General features: G+C 38.8%; 1 protein-coding gene across 1 annotated transcript; it reads right to left on the reverse strand.

Moving 5' to 3' along the window:
* Nucleotides 1-15056: 15056 nt before the first annotated feature.
* LOC130745298 (uncharacterized) lies at nucleotides 15057-16100 on the reverse strand. The gene has a single exon (XM_057597482.1). The coding sequence runs from the start codon at nucleotides 16098-16100 to the stop codon at nucleotides 15057-15059; it is 1044 nt and encodes a 347-aa protein (XP_057453465.1).
* Nucleotides 16101-20101: the final 4001 nt, after the last annotated feature.

Genomic DNA, 20101 nt, shown 5'->3' on the forward strand with positions numbered 1-20101 from the left:
AACAATGAGTCTTTTCAAAATTGAGCAGGTATAGAGTATTTGTAAGATCAAGTTTTGATCTAGTAGTACAACTCTATGTTTTGATGATTACAAGTTAACCTTTTGATATGAACAATTGTGGTACTCTAACGTGTTTTTCTGAGTGTGCTACTTACAGGCTCTGACCTCAACTCAATCTCACACAAATCAGAAGCACTGTGTATAAAGAGTGACCCAAGCAACGCTTTCGCATTCACCATGTTCAGTATGAACAGTGGAAAAGCTTCAGAAGTTCTGAAGCTATACAAACTCTGATGTGGACTCAGTCGCTAGAAGCTCTGAAGATCCAGAAAGTCTGATAACCAAGAAACACTGAAGGCTCAGATGTTCTGATGGTGTAGAAGACTCTGAAGATCCAGAAGCTAATTAGTGAAGTTCTGATGTCCGGGAGCAAGAAACTCTGAAGGCCATGTTCTTCCCTCTGAGTTCAGAATCAGAAGATACAATGGTCAGAGGATCTGTGCTTTCCCTCTGACTCTGATCAACCGGCTTCACAAGTTCCAATATGAAGCATTCCCCTGATCAGAAGTCTCCTAGGTTTAAAGGTCGCGTCGCTATCCAAGTACAAAAGCAACTGTACCTCCCTGACGACCTACCTAACGTTCTCAGCCACAGAAAAAGCTGGATTTTCCAGAACTGCCCTCCAACGGTAGCATTTCCCATGCATCGCTCAACCCTAATCCTTGGAGTATATAAAGAGGCTGAAGACTGAAAGAAACGGCTAGAAGAAGCATTCACATACGCAAGACATATTCAAAATCTTCTAAGTTTTCTTTCATCTGAAATTCATTGAGTTTACTATTAGCTTTTTAGAAGCAAATCTCTTGTAAACAATTCTTTGATAAACAGTTTGTTTAGTTCCTTTAGGAGATCAAGGTTGATCGGATCCTAGAGAAGACTAAGAGAGTGAATCTTAGTGTGAGCTAAGTCAGTGTAATTGTTAGTCACTTGTAGGTTTCAAGTGCAGTTGTAACTCTTACCTGATTAGTGGATTGCCTTCATTCTAAGAAGGAAGAAATCACCTTAACGGGTGGACTGGAGTAGCTTGAGTGATTTATCAAGTGAACCAGGATAAAATCCTTGTGTGCTTTTCTATCTCTTATCTTTAACACTTAAGTTCTCGAAAGATTTGTCAAAATCTTTAAGGTGGAAGTTTTATACTGAAAACGTTATTCAAACTCCCCCTTTCTACCGTTTTTCATACCTTCAATTGGTATCAGAGCGCAAGTTCTGATTACCACACCTAACAGTGTTCAGTGATCCGGGCCGGTGTGAAAAACAATGGCTGCCACCACCAGTGAAACTCAAAGAGATGGTTACAATGCAAAGCCTCCTATGTTCGACGGTCAAAGGTTCGAATATTGGAAAGATAGACTGGAAAGTTTCTTTCTGGGTTTCGATGCAGATCTCTAGGATATTATTGTGGATGGCTACGAGCGTCCAGTTGATGCAGATGGCAAGAAGATCCCAAGGTCAGAGATGACTGCAGATCAAAAGAAGCTGTAATCACAACATCACAAAGCAAGAGCAATTCTTCTAAGTGCTATTTCCTATGAAGAGTACCAGAAGATTACAGATCGTGAGTTTGCAAAAGGCATTTTCGAATCTCTGAAGATGTCTCATGAAGGAAACAAGAAAGTCAAAGAATCAAAGGCATTGTCTTTGATCCAAAAGTATGAATCCTTCATCATGGAGCCAAATGAGTCCATTGAAGAAATGTTCTCCAGATTTCAGTTGCTTGTAGCTGGCATACGACCTCTCAACAAGAGCTACACAACAAAAGATCATGTCATAAGGGTCATCAGGTGTCTTCCTGAAAGTTGGATGCCTTTAGTGACTTCAATAGAGCTCACGAGAGACGTTGAGAATATGAGTTTAGAAGAACTCATCAGCATTTTGAAATGCCATGAGCTGAAGCGCTCAGAGATGCAAGATCTGAGGAAAAAGTCCATAGCCTTGAAATCCAAATCTGAAAAGGCTAAGGTTGAGAAGTCAAAAGCTCTTCAAGCTGAAGAAGAGGAATCTGAAGAAGCGTCAGAAGATTCTGATGAAGATGAGCTGACTCTGATCTCCAAGAGACTCAACCGCATCTGGAAGCACAGGCAGAGCAAATACAAAGGCTCTGGAAAGGCAAGAGGAAAGTCTGAATCCTCAGGTCAGAAGAAGTCCTCACTTAAGGAAGTCACATGCTTTGAGTGCAAAGAATCAGGGCACTACAAAAGTGACTGTCCAAGATTGAAGAAGGACAAGAAGCCAAAGAAGCACTTCAAGACAAAGAAGAGTCTGATGGTGACATTTGATGAATCAGAGTCAGAGGATGTTGACTCTGATGGTGAAGTCCAAGGACTCATGGCTATTGTCAAAGACAAGGAAGCAGAGTCAAAGGGAGCTGTTGACTCTGACTCAGAATCAGAAGGAGATCCTAACTCAGACGATGAAAATGAGGTATTCGCTTCTTTCTCTACCTCTGAACTGAAACATGCATTGTCTGATATTATGGATAAGTATAACTCCTTATTGTCTAAGCATAAGAAGCTTAAAAAGAACTTATCTGCTGTTTCCAAGACTCCTTCTGAACATGAGAAAATTATTTCTGATTTGAAAAATGATAATCATGCCTTGATCAATTCTAACTCTGTGCTTAAGAACCAGATTACTAAGTTTGAAGAAATTGTTGCCTGTGATGCCTCTGATTGTAGAAATGAATCTAAGTATGAAAAATCTTTTCAAAGATTCCTAGCTAAAAGCGTGGATAGAAGCTTAATGGCTTCAATGATCTATGGCGTAAGCAGAAATGGAATGCATGGCATTGGCTATTCTAAACCAATTAGAAATGAGCCCTCTGTGTCTAAAGCTAAATCCTTGTATGAATGCTTTGTTCCCTCTGGTACCATATTGCCTGATCCTGTACCTGCTAAAGTTGCTAAACATCCTCTTAAAAAGGGATCTTTCTCTATGACTAAATATCATGCAAATATTCCTTTAAAATATCATGTTGAGACACCCAAGGTGATCAGAACCTCTGGGGTAACTAACAAGAAAGGACCCAGAAAGTGGGTACCTAAGGACAAGATTATCTATGTTGCAGATATCCTTGATAGCTCCACTGAAACACCAATCATGGTATCTGGACAGTGGATGCTCGCGTCACATGACGGGAGAAAGGCGTATGTTCCGAGAGCTGAAACTTAAGCCTGGAGGTGAAGTTGGCTTTGGAGGAAATGAAAAGGGTAAAATTGTTGGTACTGGTACTATTTGTGTAGATAGTAGTCCATGCATTGATAATGTGTTATTGGTAGACGGCTTAACACATAACTTATTGTCTATAAGTCAATTAGCAGACAAGGGTTATGATGTTATATTCAATCAAAAGTCCTGCCGGGCTGTAAGTCAGATCGATGGCTCTGTTCTGTTTAACAGCAAGAGGAAGAACAACATTTATAAGATCAGATTATCTGAGTTGGAGGCTCAGAATGTGAAGTGCCTTCTGTCTGTTAATGAAGAGCAGTGGGTATGGCATAGACGGTTAGGGCATGCCAGTATGAGAAAGATTTCTCAGCTGAGCAAGCTAAACCTTGTCAGGGGCTTACCCAATCTGAATTTCGCTTCAGACGCTCTTTGTGAAGCATGTCAGAAAGGAAAATTCACAAAAGTCCCTTTCAAGGCAAAGAATGTTGTCTCAACCTCAAGGCCGTTGGAACTTCTGCATATCGACCTTTTTGGACCAGTGAAAACTGAGTCTATAGGTGGCAAGAGATATGGGATGGTTATCGTTGATGACTATAGCCGCTGGACATGGGTAAAGTTTCTAACCCGCAAGGATGAGTCTCATGCTGTGTTCTCTACCTTTATTGCTCAAGTGCAAAACGAGAAGGCTTGTAGGATTGTGCGTGTCAGAAGTGACCATGGTGGAGAGTTTGAGAATGACAAGTTTGAGAGTCTGTTTGATTCCTATGGAATTGCACATGATTTCTCTTGTCCCAGAACTCCTCAACAAAATGGTGTTGTTGAGAGGAAGAACAGAACTCTTCAGGAGATGGCTAGAACCATGCTCCAAGAAACTGGCATGGCTAAGCACTTTTGGGCAGAGGCAGTAAATACAGCATGTTACATTCAGAACAGAATCTCTGTGAGACCAATTCTGAATAAGACTCCTTATGAATTGTGGAAGAACATAAAACCCAACATTTCTTATTTTCATCCTTTTGGCTGTGTTTGTTATGTTCTCAATACTAAGGATAGATTGCATAAATTTGATGCTAAGTCTTCTAAGTGTCTATTACTCGGTTACTCTGAGAGATCTAAAGGTTTTAGATTTTATAATACTGATGCTAAGACTATTGAAGAATCTATTCATGTTAGATTTGATGATAAGCTTGACTCTGACCAGTCAAAGCTAGTTGAAAAGTTTGCAGATTTAAGCATTAATGTTTCTGACAAAGGCAAAGCTCCAGAGGAAGATGAGCCAGAGGAAGATGAACCAGAAGAAGAAGCTGGTCCCTCTAACTCACAAACTCTGAAGAAGAGCAGAATCACTGCAGCTCACCCTAAGGAATTGATTCTGGGCAACAAAGACGAACCAGTCAGAACCAGATCTGCCTTCAGACCCTCTGAAGAGACCTTGCTAAGTCTGAAAGGATTGGTGTCCTTAATTGAACCCAAGTCCATAGAAGAAGCTCTTCAGGACAAGGATTGGATTCTGGCCATGGAAGAAGAATTGAATCAATTCTCCAAGAACGATGTTTGGAGCTTAGTGAAGAAGCCTGAGAGTGTCCATGTTATTGGAACGAAATGGGTATTCAGAAACAAGCTGAATGAGAAAGGAGATGTAGTCAGAAACAAGGCAAGGCTAGTTGCTCAAGGCTACAGCCAGCAGGATGGAATAGACTACACTGAAACATTTGCTCCAGTAGCGAGACTGGAGGCGATCAGACTGTTGATTTCTTTTTCAGTAAATCACAACATAGTTCTACATCAGATGGACGTGAAGAGTGCCTTCCTAAATGGTTATATCTCATAGGAAGTCTATGTTCATCAACCCCCAGGTTTTGAAGATGAGAAGAAACCAGACCATGTGTTCAAATTGAAGAAATCACTCTACGGTCTGAAGCAAGCTCCTAGAGCATGGTATGAGAGACTTAGCTCATTCCTTCTGGAGAATGAGTTTGTAAGGGGTAAAGTAGATACAACTCTTTTTTGCAAGACTTATAAAGATGATATCTTAATTGTGCAAATTTATGTTGATGATATTATATTTGGTTCTGCTAATCAATCTCTATGCAAAGAATTTTCTGAGATGATGCAGGCTGAATTTGAGATGAGTATGATGGGAGAATTAAAGTACTTTATGGGAATACAAGTTGATCAAACACCAGAAGGAACATATATCCATCAGAGCAAGTACACTGAAGAACTTCTGAAGAAGTTCAATATGCTGGAATCTACAGTGGCCAAGACTCCAATGCATCCTACATGCATTCTGGAGAAAGAAGATAAAAGTGGTAAAGTATGTCAGAAGCTCTATCGTGGCATGATAGGTTCACTTCTATACTTAACTGCATCTAGGCCAGACATATTATTTAGTGTTCACTTATGTGCTCGCTTCCAATCAGATCCAAGGGAAACCCACTTAACTGCTGTTAAGAGGATCCTAAGGTATCTGAAAGGCACCTCTAACCTTGGCTTGATGTATAAGAAAACATCAGAGTATAAGCTTTCAGGTTATTGTGATGCTAATTATGCTGGAGATAGAACAGAGAGAAAAAGTACTTCTGGAAATTGTCAATTTCTGGGAAGCAATCTAGTCTCATGGGCAAGCAAGAGGCAATCAACCATTGCACTATCAACTGCAGAGGCAGAATATATCTCAGCAGCAATATGCAGCACTCAGATGCTCTGGATGAAACATCAGCTGGAGGATTATCAGATCCTTGAGAGCAATATCCCAATCTATTGTGATAACACTGCTGCAATCTCATTGAGTAAGAATCCTATCCTGCACTCAAGGGCAAAGCACATTGAGGTAAAGTATCACTTTATTAGAGATTATGTACAGAAGGGCGTACTTCTTCTGAAGTTTGTTGATACTGACCATCAATGGGCAGATATCTTTACAAAGCCCTTAGCAGAGGATAGATTTAATTTTATTCTGAAAAATCTAAACATGGACTTTTGTCCAGAGTGAAGATGGATCAGAACCTCTGACTATGATACTTCTTGATCAGAAGATGTCTAGTCCAGAAGGTAACTCAATCAGAGTGTGTGTACCCACTGGTACTGACTCTGAAGCTGAGACAACAACACGTGTGTCAGTATTTCTGATGCATAGTTCCTTGTGCCCGTGTGACAGTCTGTTATGATTGCGTGTAGATGTGCTTCTCTCCTGTGTGTGATTTGTGTATTTACTGTTACTATCTATCTTTAATTTTCAACCGTTGATCTTAAAGTGCTTTTTGAATCAACAACGGTTATTTGATAAAACCCACTATGCACACACGATCCCGTTCACTTCCGGTTTTTACTCTCGCTCTCTCTGCTTTTCAAAACCGCTTATTCTCGATTTCTCTCTCGATCTCTCTTCATCTTTCAACCTTCATCTTCTACCTCAAACCTTCAACCGCTTCAAAAATGGTGAGACAAACCAGAAGATCTACTGCAGATGCACCCCAGTTCCCTCACATGGTAGTTGGTCTAGCAACGGGTCAAAGGGGCCCTGAGAATCCGACACAAGATCAAGGTCAAGCTCAAGAACAGAGTGTTCCAATTGCAGAACGGAGCTGTGCCGTTCACTGCGTATTTGCTCCTGAGGAACTTCAAGTCCTGGCAGAATGGAGATTCGACCTCGACAACCTGGCTACAAATGGGTATGATCTTCGTCCTGAAGTCCAAGTTCAAGGTTGGGGAAATTACTTCAACAGACTTCGAGGATCGGTGTATGATAGATTGGTCAAGGAATTCTGGAAGCACGCCGACTGCGATGATACTCAGGTGGTATCTCACATTCTCGGAAGAAAGATCATCATCACAGAGAAGTCTTTCGTGAATTTGCTGGGTGCAGACACTGCTTATGGGTATCGTTTCCAACTCACGGAATCGAAGCTGAAACCCAGCACCAAGGATACAATCAACCAGGCCCTGTACACCACTTACAAACCGGGCAAGACGACTTACAAGGTTATGGACCTTCACCCCAAGCTCAGGATCTGGCACAAGATCCTGCTCCATTGCATAAACCAGAGACCGAAGGGCAGTTCTCCAGACTACATCAACTTCAACCAGAAGGTGATGTTGTTCTTCATCCAAGACCAGAAGAAGATCTGCCTTCCCTACTTCCTGTTCTCCTACTTGAAGGAATGCATCCGGAAGTCTCGCACCACTGCCTCCATCAAGTCAGCAATCAAATATATCCCCTTTGGGAGACTGCTCTCAGACTTTCTCATTGAAAGCAACCTGGTGCAAGATCTGGTCAATGCTGGATGTGTAGAGGATCTGAGCACCATTGTCAGTGATGTCTTCACTGCAAACTCTCTGAAGAAGATGGGTTTGGTCCAGAAGAAGATTGCTCCTGCTCGTGAAGACACATCTTCTGAAATCAGAAGTAGAAGGATGCCTCTGAATGACTACCCTCTGTAGACACAGGCAGACAATCCTGACGCCATTAGGTGCTATGTTGATGACCTAAGGGCTCAAGGATTCGAAATTGATCTTGATGATTTCGTCAGCAGACTGCCGCCAGCTCCAGAGTTTCCTTCTCCTCCCAAGAAGAAAGCTCAGAGGAAGATGATACTGGACGAATCTTCTGAGGAATCAGATGTCCCTCTGGTCAAAACGAAGAAGAGAAAGCCTGATGATGGTGATGATAGTGATAATGAGGATGGTCCTCCTAAGAAGAAGAAGAAGAAGCAGGTCAGAATCGTTGTGAAGCCTACTCGGGTGGAACCAGCTGCTGAAGTGGTCAGAAGGACTGAACCTCCTGCCAGAGTGACTAGATCATCAGCACATTCAAGTAAGTCTGCACTTGCTTCTGATGATGATTTGAATTTATTTGATGCACTCCCTATTTCTGCCATGCTCAAACACTCCTCAAATCCCCTCACTCCTATTCCTGAATCCCAACCAGCTGCACAAACCACCTCTCCACCACATTCCCCAAGGTCTTCATTTTTTCAACCTTCTCCTACTGAAGCATCTCTCTGGAATTTGCTTCAGAACCAACCCTCTAGGTCAGAAGAACCTACCTCTCCCATCACCATTCCATACAACCCACTTGAACAACCAGAGCCTACCCACACACAACCTGGACCCAGAACCTCTGATCACTCTTCCACAGCCTATACACCTGTATCCTTCCCGACCAATGTTGCTGATTCTTCTCCCTCCAATAACTCTGAATCCAATAGAAAATTCATGGAGGTTAGAAAAGAAAAGGTGTCTACCTTAGAAGAGTACTATCTCACTTGTCCAAGCCCTAGGAGATATCCTGGCCCTAGACCTGAACGTCTAGTTGACCAAGATGAACCTATCTTGGCCAATCCTTTACAAGAGGCAGACCCTTTGGCTCAACAAGCTCACCCTGTCCCTGACCAACAAGAGCCTATTCAACCAGAACCTGAACCCGAACAATCAGTGTCTAACCAATCCTCGGTTAGATCACCCCATCCTCTGGTTGAAACTTCAGACCCTCACCTTGGAACCTCTGAACCCAATGCTCAAATGATTAACATTGGTTCTCCACAAGGTGCCTCTGAAGCTCATAGCAGCAATCACCCAGCCTCTCCTGAAACCAACCTCTCCATAATTCCTTATACTCACCTCCAACCCACATCTCTCTCTGAGTGCATCAATATTTTCTGTCATGAAGCCTCTTTGCGGCTCCGCAATGTGCACGGTCAGACTGACCTCAGTGAGAATGCTGAACGTGTGGCTGATGAGTGGAACAATCTGGGCACTTGGCTAGTGGCTCAAGTTCCAATTATGATGCAGCTCCTGCATGCAGAGGGAAGTCAGAGGATTGAGGCTGCCAAGCAAAGGTTTGCTCGAAGGGTGGCTCTTCATGAACAAGAACAGAGAAATAAGCTTCTTGAAGCTATTGAAGAAGCCAAGAGAAAGAAGGCTCAAGCAGAAGAAGCTGCACGTCTAGCAGCAGCTCAAGCTGAACAAGCCAGACTTGAGGCAGAACGACTTGAAGCTGAGGCTGAAGCTCTTAGATGCCAAGCACTTGCACCAGTAGTGTTTACTCCTGATGCTTCTGCTTCCATTCCAGATCCTCAAGCTGCTCAGAATGTTCCTTCCAGTTCTACTCAGTCAAGCTCATCCAGACTCGACATCATGGAACAGCGTCTTGACACTCATGAATCCATGCTAATTGAGATGAAGCACATGATGATGGAACTTCTGCGACGAACTGATAAACCTTAGTTTTTTAGGATCTCTTCGTTTTTTCTTTTTCTTTAACGTTGTTTTATTTTTGTTAAACTCTGTTTCTTTTTATTTAGTTATTCTACTTTGTTCGTTTGTGATTATATATGCATATCTATATATATTTTGTGTCACATATGTTTGCAAAAATCTTTTTATTCATACTATTTTTATGTTTACATCATACATTCTTTCCCTAAAGTCTAGAATGGAGGATCTCTCCTCATTCTTCTGCACTCCTGGCGCTGCTCTGACCTATCCGTCTCCAGACGCTCCAGTACATGCTGGATGTTGCTGAGCCTGTTCTTTAGCTCATCCCTCTCCAGAATCTCTTCTGCAGTCTTGAGCTTCTCTTCCAAACTCTCTTTTTCTTCCAGCAGCTTGAGTTCAAGCCGGCTGAGTTCTTGCACCTCCTCAACGAAGGCAAGAAATTCCTTCAGGTCTCTCTCCAACTCTGGACGCAGGTCCTCTTCCAGCAGTGTCCGTGTTAGCTCCGAGATGGTCGTTGTACCCTCTGGATGCCTGATGTTCAGGAACAAGTCCTCCTCGAAGGCCTTCTTCCTCAGCTCTTCTAGTGCTACGATGTATGATGCCATTTTTTTTTACTGAAATTGTTCGAGGTGTGAAGCTTACCTTTCTCTCCAACGCTTTATATAGGCTTCACTTTCTCTCTGAAAGTTAATGCTCCTACAGTTTCTCGAGGTTAAGTTCTTGGTAACTGACCCTTCTCTTTACTCCCTTGACCGGTAGTAAACGTTCTTCTCTGCATTAACTCTTCTATTTATTTCGCCTAACTCTGATTCTTGCATCGTTTTCTTTTCTTTAAACTTAGACCTTCTCTAAGGGGGAGTACCTTGTACTTCAAGCTAAGTTTTTCACACCCCAAGCTTTTTGCTTATGACAAAAAGGGGGAGTAAACCCAGTTTTTGATGTTTAAGATGTGTTAGTGTGAATTATTTTTCTTTTGGAGAATTTAAGAGTTCCACCTTCATGACCATAGATGTGTCACTGGGAAAATACAAGGAATACATTTCACTTCTTCTGAAGTGATTCTAGTTGACTCTGATACCCAAGACTCTGATACCTTGTCCATGACTCTGATTACTTATGCGCTCTGATTACTCGATTTTCATCTATGTCATAAGTTTTTCACTCTGAACTCTTATATCATTTAGCTCAGAATCTAGACTTTACTAACGTTTTCATCAAGTATTAGATTCAGGGGGAGCTAAGCTCAGAATCAAGCAGTGACTTGAATTCAGAATGAGCAAGATAAACTATTCACATCAGGATAAGTATTATTCTATATCTCTAAACTCTGAGTGAATTCAGTTTAATGTTTAAGAATTGTTCATCAAAAATCTTAGTTTTGTCATCATCAAAAAGGGGGAGATTGTAAGATCAAGTTTTGATCTAGTAGTACAACTCTATGTTTTGATGATTATAAGTTAACCTTTTGATATGAACAATTGTGGTACTCTAACGTGTTTTTCTGAGTGTGCTACTTACAGGCTCTGACCTCAACTCAATCTCACACAAATCAGAAGCACTGTGTATAAAGAGTGACCCAAGCAACGCTTTCGCATTCACCATGTTCAGTATGAACAGTGGAAAAGCTTCAGAAGTTCTGAAGCTATACAAACTCTGATGTGGACTCAGTCGCTAGAAGCTCTGAAGATCCAGAAAGTCTGATAACCAAGAAACACTGAAGGCTCAGATGTTCTGATGGTGTAGAAGACTCTGAAGATCCAGAAGCTGATTAGTGAAGTTCTGATGTCCGGGAGCAAGAAACTCTGAAGGCCATGTTCTTCCCTCTGAGTTCAGAATCAGAAGATACAATGGTCAGAGGATCTGTGCTTTCCCTCTGACTCTGATCAACCGGCTTCACAAGTTCCAATATGAAGCATTCCCCTGATCAGAAGTCTCCTAGGTTTAAAGGTCGCGTCGCTATCCAAGTACAAAAGCAACTGTACCTCCCTGACGACCTACCTAACGTTCTCAGCCACAGCAGAAGCTGGATTTTCCAGAACTGCCCTCCAACGGTAGCATTTCCCATGCATCGCTCAACCCTAATCCTTGGAGTATATAAAGAGGCTGAAGACTGAAAGAAACGGCTAGAAGAAGCATTCACATACGCAAGACATATTCAAAATCTTCTAAGTTTTCTTTCATCTGAAATTCATTGAGTTTACTATTAGCTTTTTAGAAGCAAATCTCTTGTAAACAATTCTTTGATAAACAGTTTGTTTAGTTCCTTTAGGAGATCAAGGTTGATCGGATCCTAGAGAAGACTAAGAGAGTGAATCTTAGTGTGAGCTAAGTCAGTGTAATTGTTAGTCACTTGTAGGTTTCAAGTGCAGTTGTAACTCTTACCTGATTAGTGGATTGCCTTCATTCTAAGAAGGAAGAAATCACCTTAACGGGTGGACTGGAGTAGCTTGAGTGATTTATCAAGCGAGCCAGGATAAAATCCTTGTGTGCTTTTCTATCTCTTATCTTTAGCACTTAAGTTCTCGAAAGATTTGTCAAAATCTTTAAGGTGGAAGTTTTATACTGAAAACGTTATTCAAACCCCCCCTTTCTACCGTTTTTCATACCTTCAGTATTGTCTTTTGAATTCTTATGAGAATAATTGGTTTTGTAGGTCGAGTCATGATCAAAGTTGTTTCATTTTATTTATTCATCACCAGTACTATTTGATCACTGAACTTTGTAACTCAAATGTAGATGTCAAACTGGGTCGTGTATCGCATATTTCTGAAGCAGGATGCGAGAGGGTCTAATGAGGAAAGCTCCAACGGTGGTGGACATTTTTAAAGTATTGAGGTCAATGATTTCAATGAGAAGAGTTAAAGTTTCTTAGATCTTCCCCCGATGTCCCCTTCCTAAGTGAGGGCGATGTGAATCTGCTTAAAATGTTCCAATTCCATGCCTTCCTTATTGTTTCCAATATTTATCACTATTGCAAAATAATTTATGATAAAGAATGTCATGTCCTGACAAATAATGATGAGTTTTAAAATTAACATTTTGATTATCAATAAAGAAAGGGCAGTACAACCCTCTAGACTAGAGAGGCATGTGAGAGACACATCTACAACATGTTATTCTCAAATACTTTGAATAAAATATCAACTACATTTGAAAGAGTTTTTTTATTTAATAATACTAATGAATTTAGTTTAACCCTCATCGAAAAAATTAACCAAAATCTAATTCAAAAGTTAAGAGTAACCATATTTAAATTAGTCATTTTTTAATTCGAGAATACTCATGTTAAATTTTATGAATATTGATCATTAGTGAGATGATATCTTAACTAAATCAAATTTCAAACATAAATTTTTTATATAGTTAAACATAGCTTGATAAAAAATATGATCAAAGAACTTTGATTTGTTTATTTTATTTTATTTTTGTTAATGAGTGTTATGACTTGAGGCGACCCCAAACTCGGTTTAAGTCACACTTCAAATCCACTAAACTAAACGATTAGGACTTGAGGTTGCGTATTCTCCGAGTTTGGCGATCCCAAACTTATTTTAAGGAACATGTCACACATCAAGTCCTCTATAAGCTCATCGCTTAGGACTTGGGGAGCTCAATGACCCTAAACCCCGACCTTGGAAGTTTGTGTACCTTCCGAGTTCTGCAAACCCCAAACACGGTTTAAGGCACGAGTCACAATTTAAATATACTAAGCTCAAAACTTTGGACATGGGGTTGTGTACCTCCTCCGAGTTCGACGATCTCAAGCCAGATCAGAACGAGTCACACTTCAATTTTAATTCATTTTGAAACGCGCGATATTAAAAAGCCTTTTACATTTTTATAAACATTATTATTTACCATGTTTAATAAAATACAAAAGTTAGGAAAATCATTTGAAGGATTGAATTTAATTTTCTTAAAAATAGAAATTACACTTATAGTATAATATTAAATTATAAATTTTAGTGAAGTTTATTCTTATTGCTAAAAAGTTAAACAAGTTTCATATATTTAAAATTTTGAAATAATTTATTATTTAATATGTTTATTCAATAGTTTTTTTTACAACTGAATTTCATATTACTAATAAAAGACCAATGAGCTGGCCAAAATCAACAAATGACGACTCCTGCTAGGGGTGGGAATAGGCCAGGCCGTTCGTAGGGGCCTATGGCCTAGCCTACCACAGGCCCAGGCCAGGCCAGACCAAATTGGTAAATAGCCAAGGCTTAGGCTTTTTGAAAAGCCTATTTAGTTAAAAAGGCCAGGCTCAGGCCATTCAACAAGCCTTGTAAGCCTTACAGGCTAGCCTATTTAAGTAAATATGATTAGTATTTTTTGGTAAATTGTAAATATGATAAGTATAAATATATTTTACCCTTGATGATGTCTATATATTAAAAATTTATAATAATATCTTGATATTATATACTTATTGAGATTTTAGTATATTTAAGCAAATTGACTTATATAACGATTCAAAGTTATAAGTCTTTTTAAAAATAAATATATGACGTATTTAAATATCTTAATATGGCGTGTGATTTTAAATTGGCTCTTCAACTCTAAGAAACCAACATAATCTCGTTTAGTTTCATCACGACCTATTAGCTGATAATATTATAAGTCTGATTGTTGAAAATATTATTTTAGTATAATTTAACCCGTTAGCTTATAAGTTTGATAACTTCTTTACAGATAAATTTATTAACAAACGTAAAACTCTTGTTGTGAAACGGGTCTTTAAACAGGCTACCAGGCCAAGCCAGGCTTTCGGAAGGCCCAGGCCAGGCTCGAAAAAAAGCCTTTGATAGGCCATAGGCCAGGCTCAGGCCTTAAGATTTTTAAACAGGCTAAGCCTATTTAAGTAAAGCCTACCTAGGCCTAGCCTATTCCCACCCCTAACTCCTGCCCCCCTCCCCCCGTTTAAACAGTGAATTTTTTTTTTGATAAGCATTTAAACAATGAAAGTGACTTTTCTGAAAAATGATAAAAAGTTTTTACATTGTAAACATTATTTTTTATTATGTTAACAAAATATTAAAATCATTAAATGATTTAAAAAACTGATGTCTTTCTTCTTTTTCGTGAGTAATTGTCATTCTTAAAAAGAGAATAAATAATTTAAGCCCAAATCCCTGGTCCGCTCATCGCCCTATGCCAGCGCTCCTGGGCGAGGGACCCTGGGGTCTCACCCAGTCCAAGCTCCAACTGATTCAGAGAACACCTCCAAAATCTGCCTAGAGGAATTTCTCAAAACCCCCCACCTATACCACTCAACCCTGGATTGCCCAAGGAGGACTCATCCACATTAAATTTAAGAACATTTTCTGAAGGGGTGTACCAGATAGAAGAACGAGGATTGGAGCCACTTGACTTAAGCGATATTGCCACAAAATTTAGAAGGAAGTCAGTTATAGCAAAATGGCAGTCTTTTCGCCAAGCTTTAATCCATCAAGCTATTATTCTTGAGATGTGCATATCCCAAATGTTTTCTATACCAAACCTCGGATTTGGGAAGATTAGATTATTTCTATCTAACCAAATGCTCCAACATAGAGAAAAAGTAATCAATTCCCAAAGCACTAGATCTGAAACACGCCTCAAGGTTACGTGGTATGCATCAGCTCATGCCTTCTCGAGAGAGAATTGAGCACCATAACAAATCCTCCAGTAGAATGTGCCAGATTGGCTGATCTCTGTGCATATTTCGGGTTCTTGAACTTGAAGCCAGGAGGGAAACCATGCTTCTTGTAGCAATCCTCAACAGTATGCCCCATTTTTCCACAGTAAGAACATTTCTTGCTTGAGTATCTATTGTTTCCTGAGCTAGATTGACAACCTCCATAATTGGATTGAGAATTCCTGTTATGATCTGACTGTGACCCTCTATTATCATTAGAATTCTCTCGTGAAGCTATCAGTGCCCTTGATCCAGAGACATTCTCAAAAGAAAATTGTCTTTCTTGCTGAGCAATGAGGGCAAAAACCCGATTCACATTGGGTAAATTGTCTAACAACATCAATTGGGATCTAACCCCAGAAAATTGATCATTCAAACCTCTGAGAAACCTAACTACCTGATTCTTATTACGTTCATCCTCAATATTCTTGATTGCTCCACAAGCACAACGAGGATTACAAGTGCATACAGGCAATGGATTCAGAATATCCAATTCATCCCAGAGAGTTTTCATACTTGTATAGAATTTTGAGACAGAATTGTCACCTTGTTTCAGACTGAAGATCTCTTCTTGAAGTTCTGAGATTCTGAACAGATCTGCTTGAGCGAATCTTTCACGAAGCTCCTTCCATACATCTGTTGCCTTGTCTCGCCATAGAATCGACTGAGCAATCTCCACGCTGATCGATTTGATTAGCCAACTCAACACAAGCATGTTGCATCGCTGCCAGAAAGGAAGAACGGGATGATCTTGTGGCGGCTCTGCGATCGTTCCATCAACGAAACCCAGCTTGTTCTTCGTGAGAAGACTCATCTTCATAGCTCTTGCCCAGTTGTGGTAGTTGCCTTCTGAGAGTGGCGGTGACACCAACACGGTGGAAGGACTCTCGTTCGGGTGGATGTAGAGAGTGTGGGAAGCGGTTTGTGCATCTTGCACTGTGAATGGGTATGGCGCTTGTTCAGCCGCCATTGATGCGCGCAGCAGAGCTCTCTCTCTAAGAGAGCTCTGCTCTCTCTCTAAGAGAGCTCTGATACCATAACAAATTGATGATACCAAGAAACTTCAACTGAAGCCTCTAACAGAAAATCTTATTGATCAAAACTGAATGAATGAATCGTAAATTGTACAGTAGCTATGCTTATATACAATGACAATCTAACTAACCTAACCAGCCTAACAACCAAGTAACTGAACCAGTAACCGTGGTTAGTAGTGGTAAGGAAAGGTAAAAAGGTAAAAGTAATTTTATTTACTATCTAATACACCACAAGCTCCATATCGACTCACAATGAAGGAGAAGATGGCTGGTAGATTCCACAACGGCGCCACAAATACTACAAAGCCCCTCGTTTTCCACCAGCTTTTGCAAATTCTTTGACGACAATCTTGTTCAAAGCGGCTTGCCAAAGAAAAATGACCACTCTTGGGGGAGCAATTTTCCAGACTTTCTTGGAGATAATCAGCGGATAAGCACCAAGGATTTTGATCTCCACAAAGTTTTAAATAGCCTTAACCGAGAAAACACCAATCTGGTCAACCAACCAAAGGAGCCACGTCTGCACCTGGACTTGGTAAAACATAATTTATAAATTTGAACAGTTTTGCTTTCTCTTCCAATTCTCATCCAAAGCATTGTCTACGAAAATCCACTGACTAGATGTAAACAATATTTGTGATATTACATTTTTTTTAATGTTTTACTATTTTACCATTTCATTTAATATTTGTTATTTATTTTATTTCCAATGAGTATTAAAAAATATTTAAATTATTTAATTGAAAAGTTTATGTTTAATCCAAAAAAATTAAAAGTTAATTACAAATAAAAAATTTATTTTACAAACTATTAAGGTAAATGATTTAGAGTCATTAAATATTTACTATAATTTTGAAATATTAAATTAGTGATTATGATATTATTTTATTTTAATTAGCTATTATTGTATTTTTGTATCTAATAATATTTAATAATTGTAAAATTTCAAAATTATTAATTATTTCAAATAAGAGATGGCATGTTGAGGTTATTGAACATTTAAGTAGTTTCTTAAGTGAAATTTTATAAACATATTACAATTGAATTTAATAAATTTTATACTATTTTGTATATTACTTAAAAAAATTAATTTTTTAAATGAATTTACAATGTGGTATTTTATGTTAGTTTTTTAATATATTTTAAATTTAAATGATTTAATCATTTATATACTTTCCATAAATTTAGAACATATTAAATATTCAAAATTATTATTCTGTAAAATATTAATATAGGCTAGTTAGAATTAGAATTTTTTTACTTTGAAATAATAACAGTCAGTGACTATGATATTATTTTATGCTTATAAATGAATAGTTATTGCATTTCATTTGAAAATGAAATGATTTTTAATAATTATAACATTTAAAATTAATAATTATTTAAAATATCAAATAACATCTTTTTTTTTTGAAATACATATGAGAGAACATGTTAATTTTTTTATTATTTGAATAAATACTTGATTAACCACATAGTTTCAATTTAATTATTTTTAAATTAAATAATGGGTACTATTTTTTCTTTACTAAGTTTTTATCCCTCTCGGTTTTCTTAGTGTAAGGTTTTAATGAGGCACATTCTCTAAGTATGAATACCATAGATGATCTTGGTTGATATATTTCGCTTTAAAAGAAATCAAATAATTTATTGATTTTTTTTAAACAATGATTATTAGTGTATTATTTTTTTTACAGCAAAAGATAGATAGGTAAATTTCATGAGAACAATCTCTTACAAATATGACAAATCAACAAAATCCCACCAATCAATACCACTCCAAAGACCACACCTAAGGAACGTGCCTCGTTAAAACCTTCATAGAAATAACCCATTGGGATAAAAACCTTGTAAAGAAAAAAGAGTACACGATCTCTTAAAAGTGCATTTGAGTCTCGCTAAGCAAAAACAACAAACAGAACATCTATATTATATATAAAGGGAGAGTTTGTGCAGCCTTGGGGCAAACCTGTCATTCAATAATTAATTCCAAAAACTGTGAAAGATGAGCATGGATATTTTAGTAAAAATGCATTTTATTTCACTTAGATTGAATCTCAGCCGTTGATTCACAAGGATTTGAGTTTTTAATTGCATCATATTCACTCTTTCATTCCATTCCATTTAAAACCTCTCATCTGTAAGATCAAGTTTTGATCTAGTAGTACAACTCTATGTTTTGATGATTACAAGTTAACCTTTTGATATGAACAATTGTGGTACTCTAACGTGTTTTTCTGAGTGTGCTATTTACAAGCTCTGACCTCAACTCAATCTCACACAAATCAGAAGCACTGTGTATAAAGAGCAACCCAAGCAACGCTTTCGCATTCACCATGTTCAGTATGAACAGTGGAAAAGCTTCAGAAGTTCTGAAGTTATACAAACTCTGATGTGGACTCAGTCACTAGAAGTTCTGAAGATCCAGAAAGTCTGATAACCAAGAAACACTGAAGGCTCAGATATTCTGATGGTGTAGAAGACTCTGAAGATCCAGAAGCTGATTAGTGAAATTCTGTTGTCCAGAAGCAAGATACTCTGAAGACCATGTTCTTCCCTCTGAGTTAAGAATCAGAAGAAACAATGGTCAGAGGATCTGGGCTTTCCCTCTGACTCTGATCAACCGGCTTCACAAGTTCCAATATGAAGCATTCCCCTGATCAGAAGTCTCCTAGGTATAAAGGTCAAGTCGCTATCCAAGTACAAAAGCAACTGTACCTTCCTGACGACCTACCTAACAGTCTCAGACACAGCAGAAGCTGGATTTTCCAGAACTGCCCTCCAACGGTAGCATTTCCCATGCAACGCTCAACCCTAATCCTTGGAGCATATAAAGAGGCTGAAGACTGAAAGAAGCGGCGAGAAGCATTCACATACGCACAAGACATACTCAAATTCTTCTAAGCTTTCTTTCATCTGAAATTCATTGAGTTTACTATTAGCTTTTTAGAAGCAAATCTCTTGTAAACAATTCTTTGATAAACAGTTTGTTTAGTTCCTTTAGGAGATCAAGGCTGATCGGATCCTAGAGAAGACTAAGAGAGTGAATCTTAGTGTGAGCTAAGTCAGTGTAATTGTTAGTCACTTGTAGGTTTCAAGTGCAGTTGTAACTCTTACCTGATTAGTGGATTGCCTTCATTCTAAGAAGGAAGAAATCACCTTAACGGGTGGACTGGAGTAGCTTGAGTGATTTATCAAGTGAACCAGGATAAAATCCTTGTGTGCTTTTCTATCTCTTATCTTTAGCACTTAAAGTTCTCGGAAGATTTGTCAAAATCTTTAAGGTGGAAGCTTTATACTGAAAACGTTATTCAAACCCCCCCCCCTTTCTACCGTTTTTCATACCTTCAATTGGTATCAGAGCGCAAGTTCTGATTACCACACCTAACAGTGTTCAGTGATCCGGGCCGGTGTGAAAAACAATGGCTGCCACCACCAGTGAAACTCAAAGAGATGGTTACAATGCAAAGCCTCCTATGTTCGACGGTCAAAGGTTCGAATATTGGAAAGATAGACTGGAAAGTTTCTTTCTGGGTTTCGATGCAGATCTCTGGGATATTATCGTGGATGGCTACGAGCGTTGTAACACCCCGTTTTTAATTAAAATAATGTTGGTATTTTATTTTAATTAAGATTATATTGTATGGTGGTTTAATAGGTGATATAATAATACTTTAATGAAATAAAATATTTTTTTTGTGATGCTGGGTGTGTTTTATGAAATGGAAGAGAGCTAGGGGTGAAAGTTAGGATTAAAAATAGAGACAAGGACTAGGAGAGATTTTAGGATTTTTAGTTCAGCCCTTGAGGAATTAGGTTTAGATGGTTTAATAAGGATAGGGAAGCAGCTAAAGAAAAAAAAAATAAGAAAGAAGATGACGCGTGAAAGAAGGAGAAAAAAAAAGAAGGCTGTGCGTGAAGTAGCAGGAAGAGA

Source organism: Lotus japonicus, chromosome 1 (assembly GCF_012489685.1).
Source record: "Lotus japonicus ecotype B-129 chromosome 1, LjGifu_v1.2".
Lineage (NCBI taxonomy): Eukaryota > Viridiplantae > Streptophyta > Magnoliopsida > Fabales > Fabaceae > Lotus > Lotus japonicus.

Coding starts and splice junctions, on each gene's coding strand:
- LOC130745298 (XM_057597482.1), bottom strand. CDS start 16,100: ATGGCGGCTGAACAAGCGCCATACCCATTCACAGTGCAAGATGCACAA.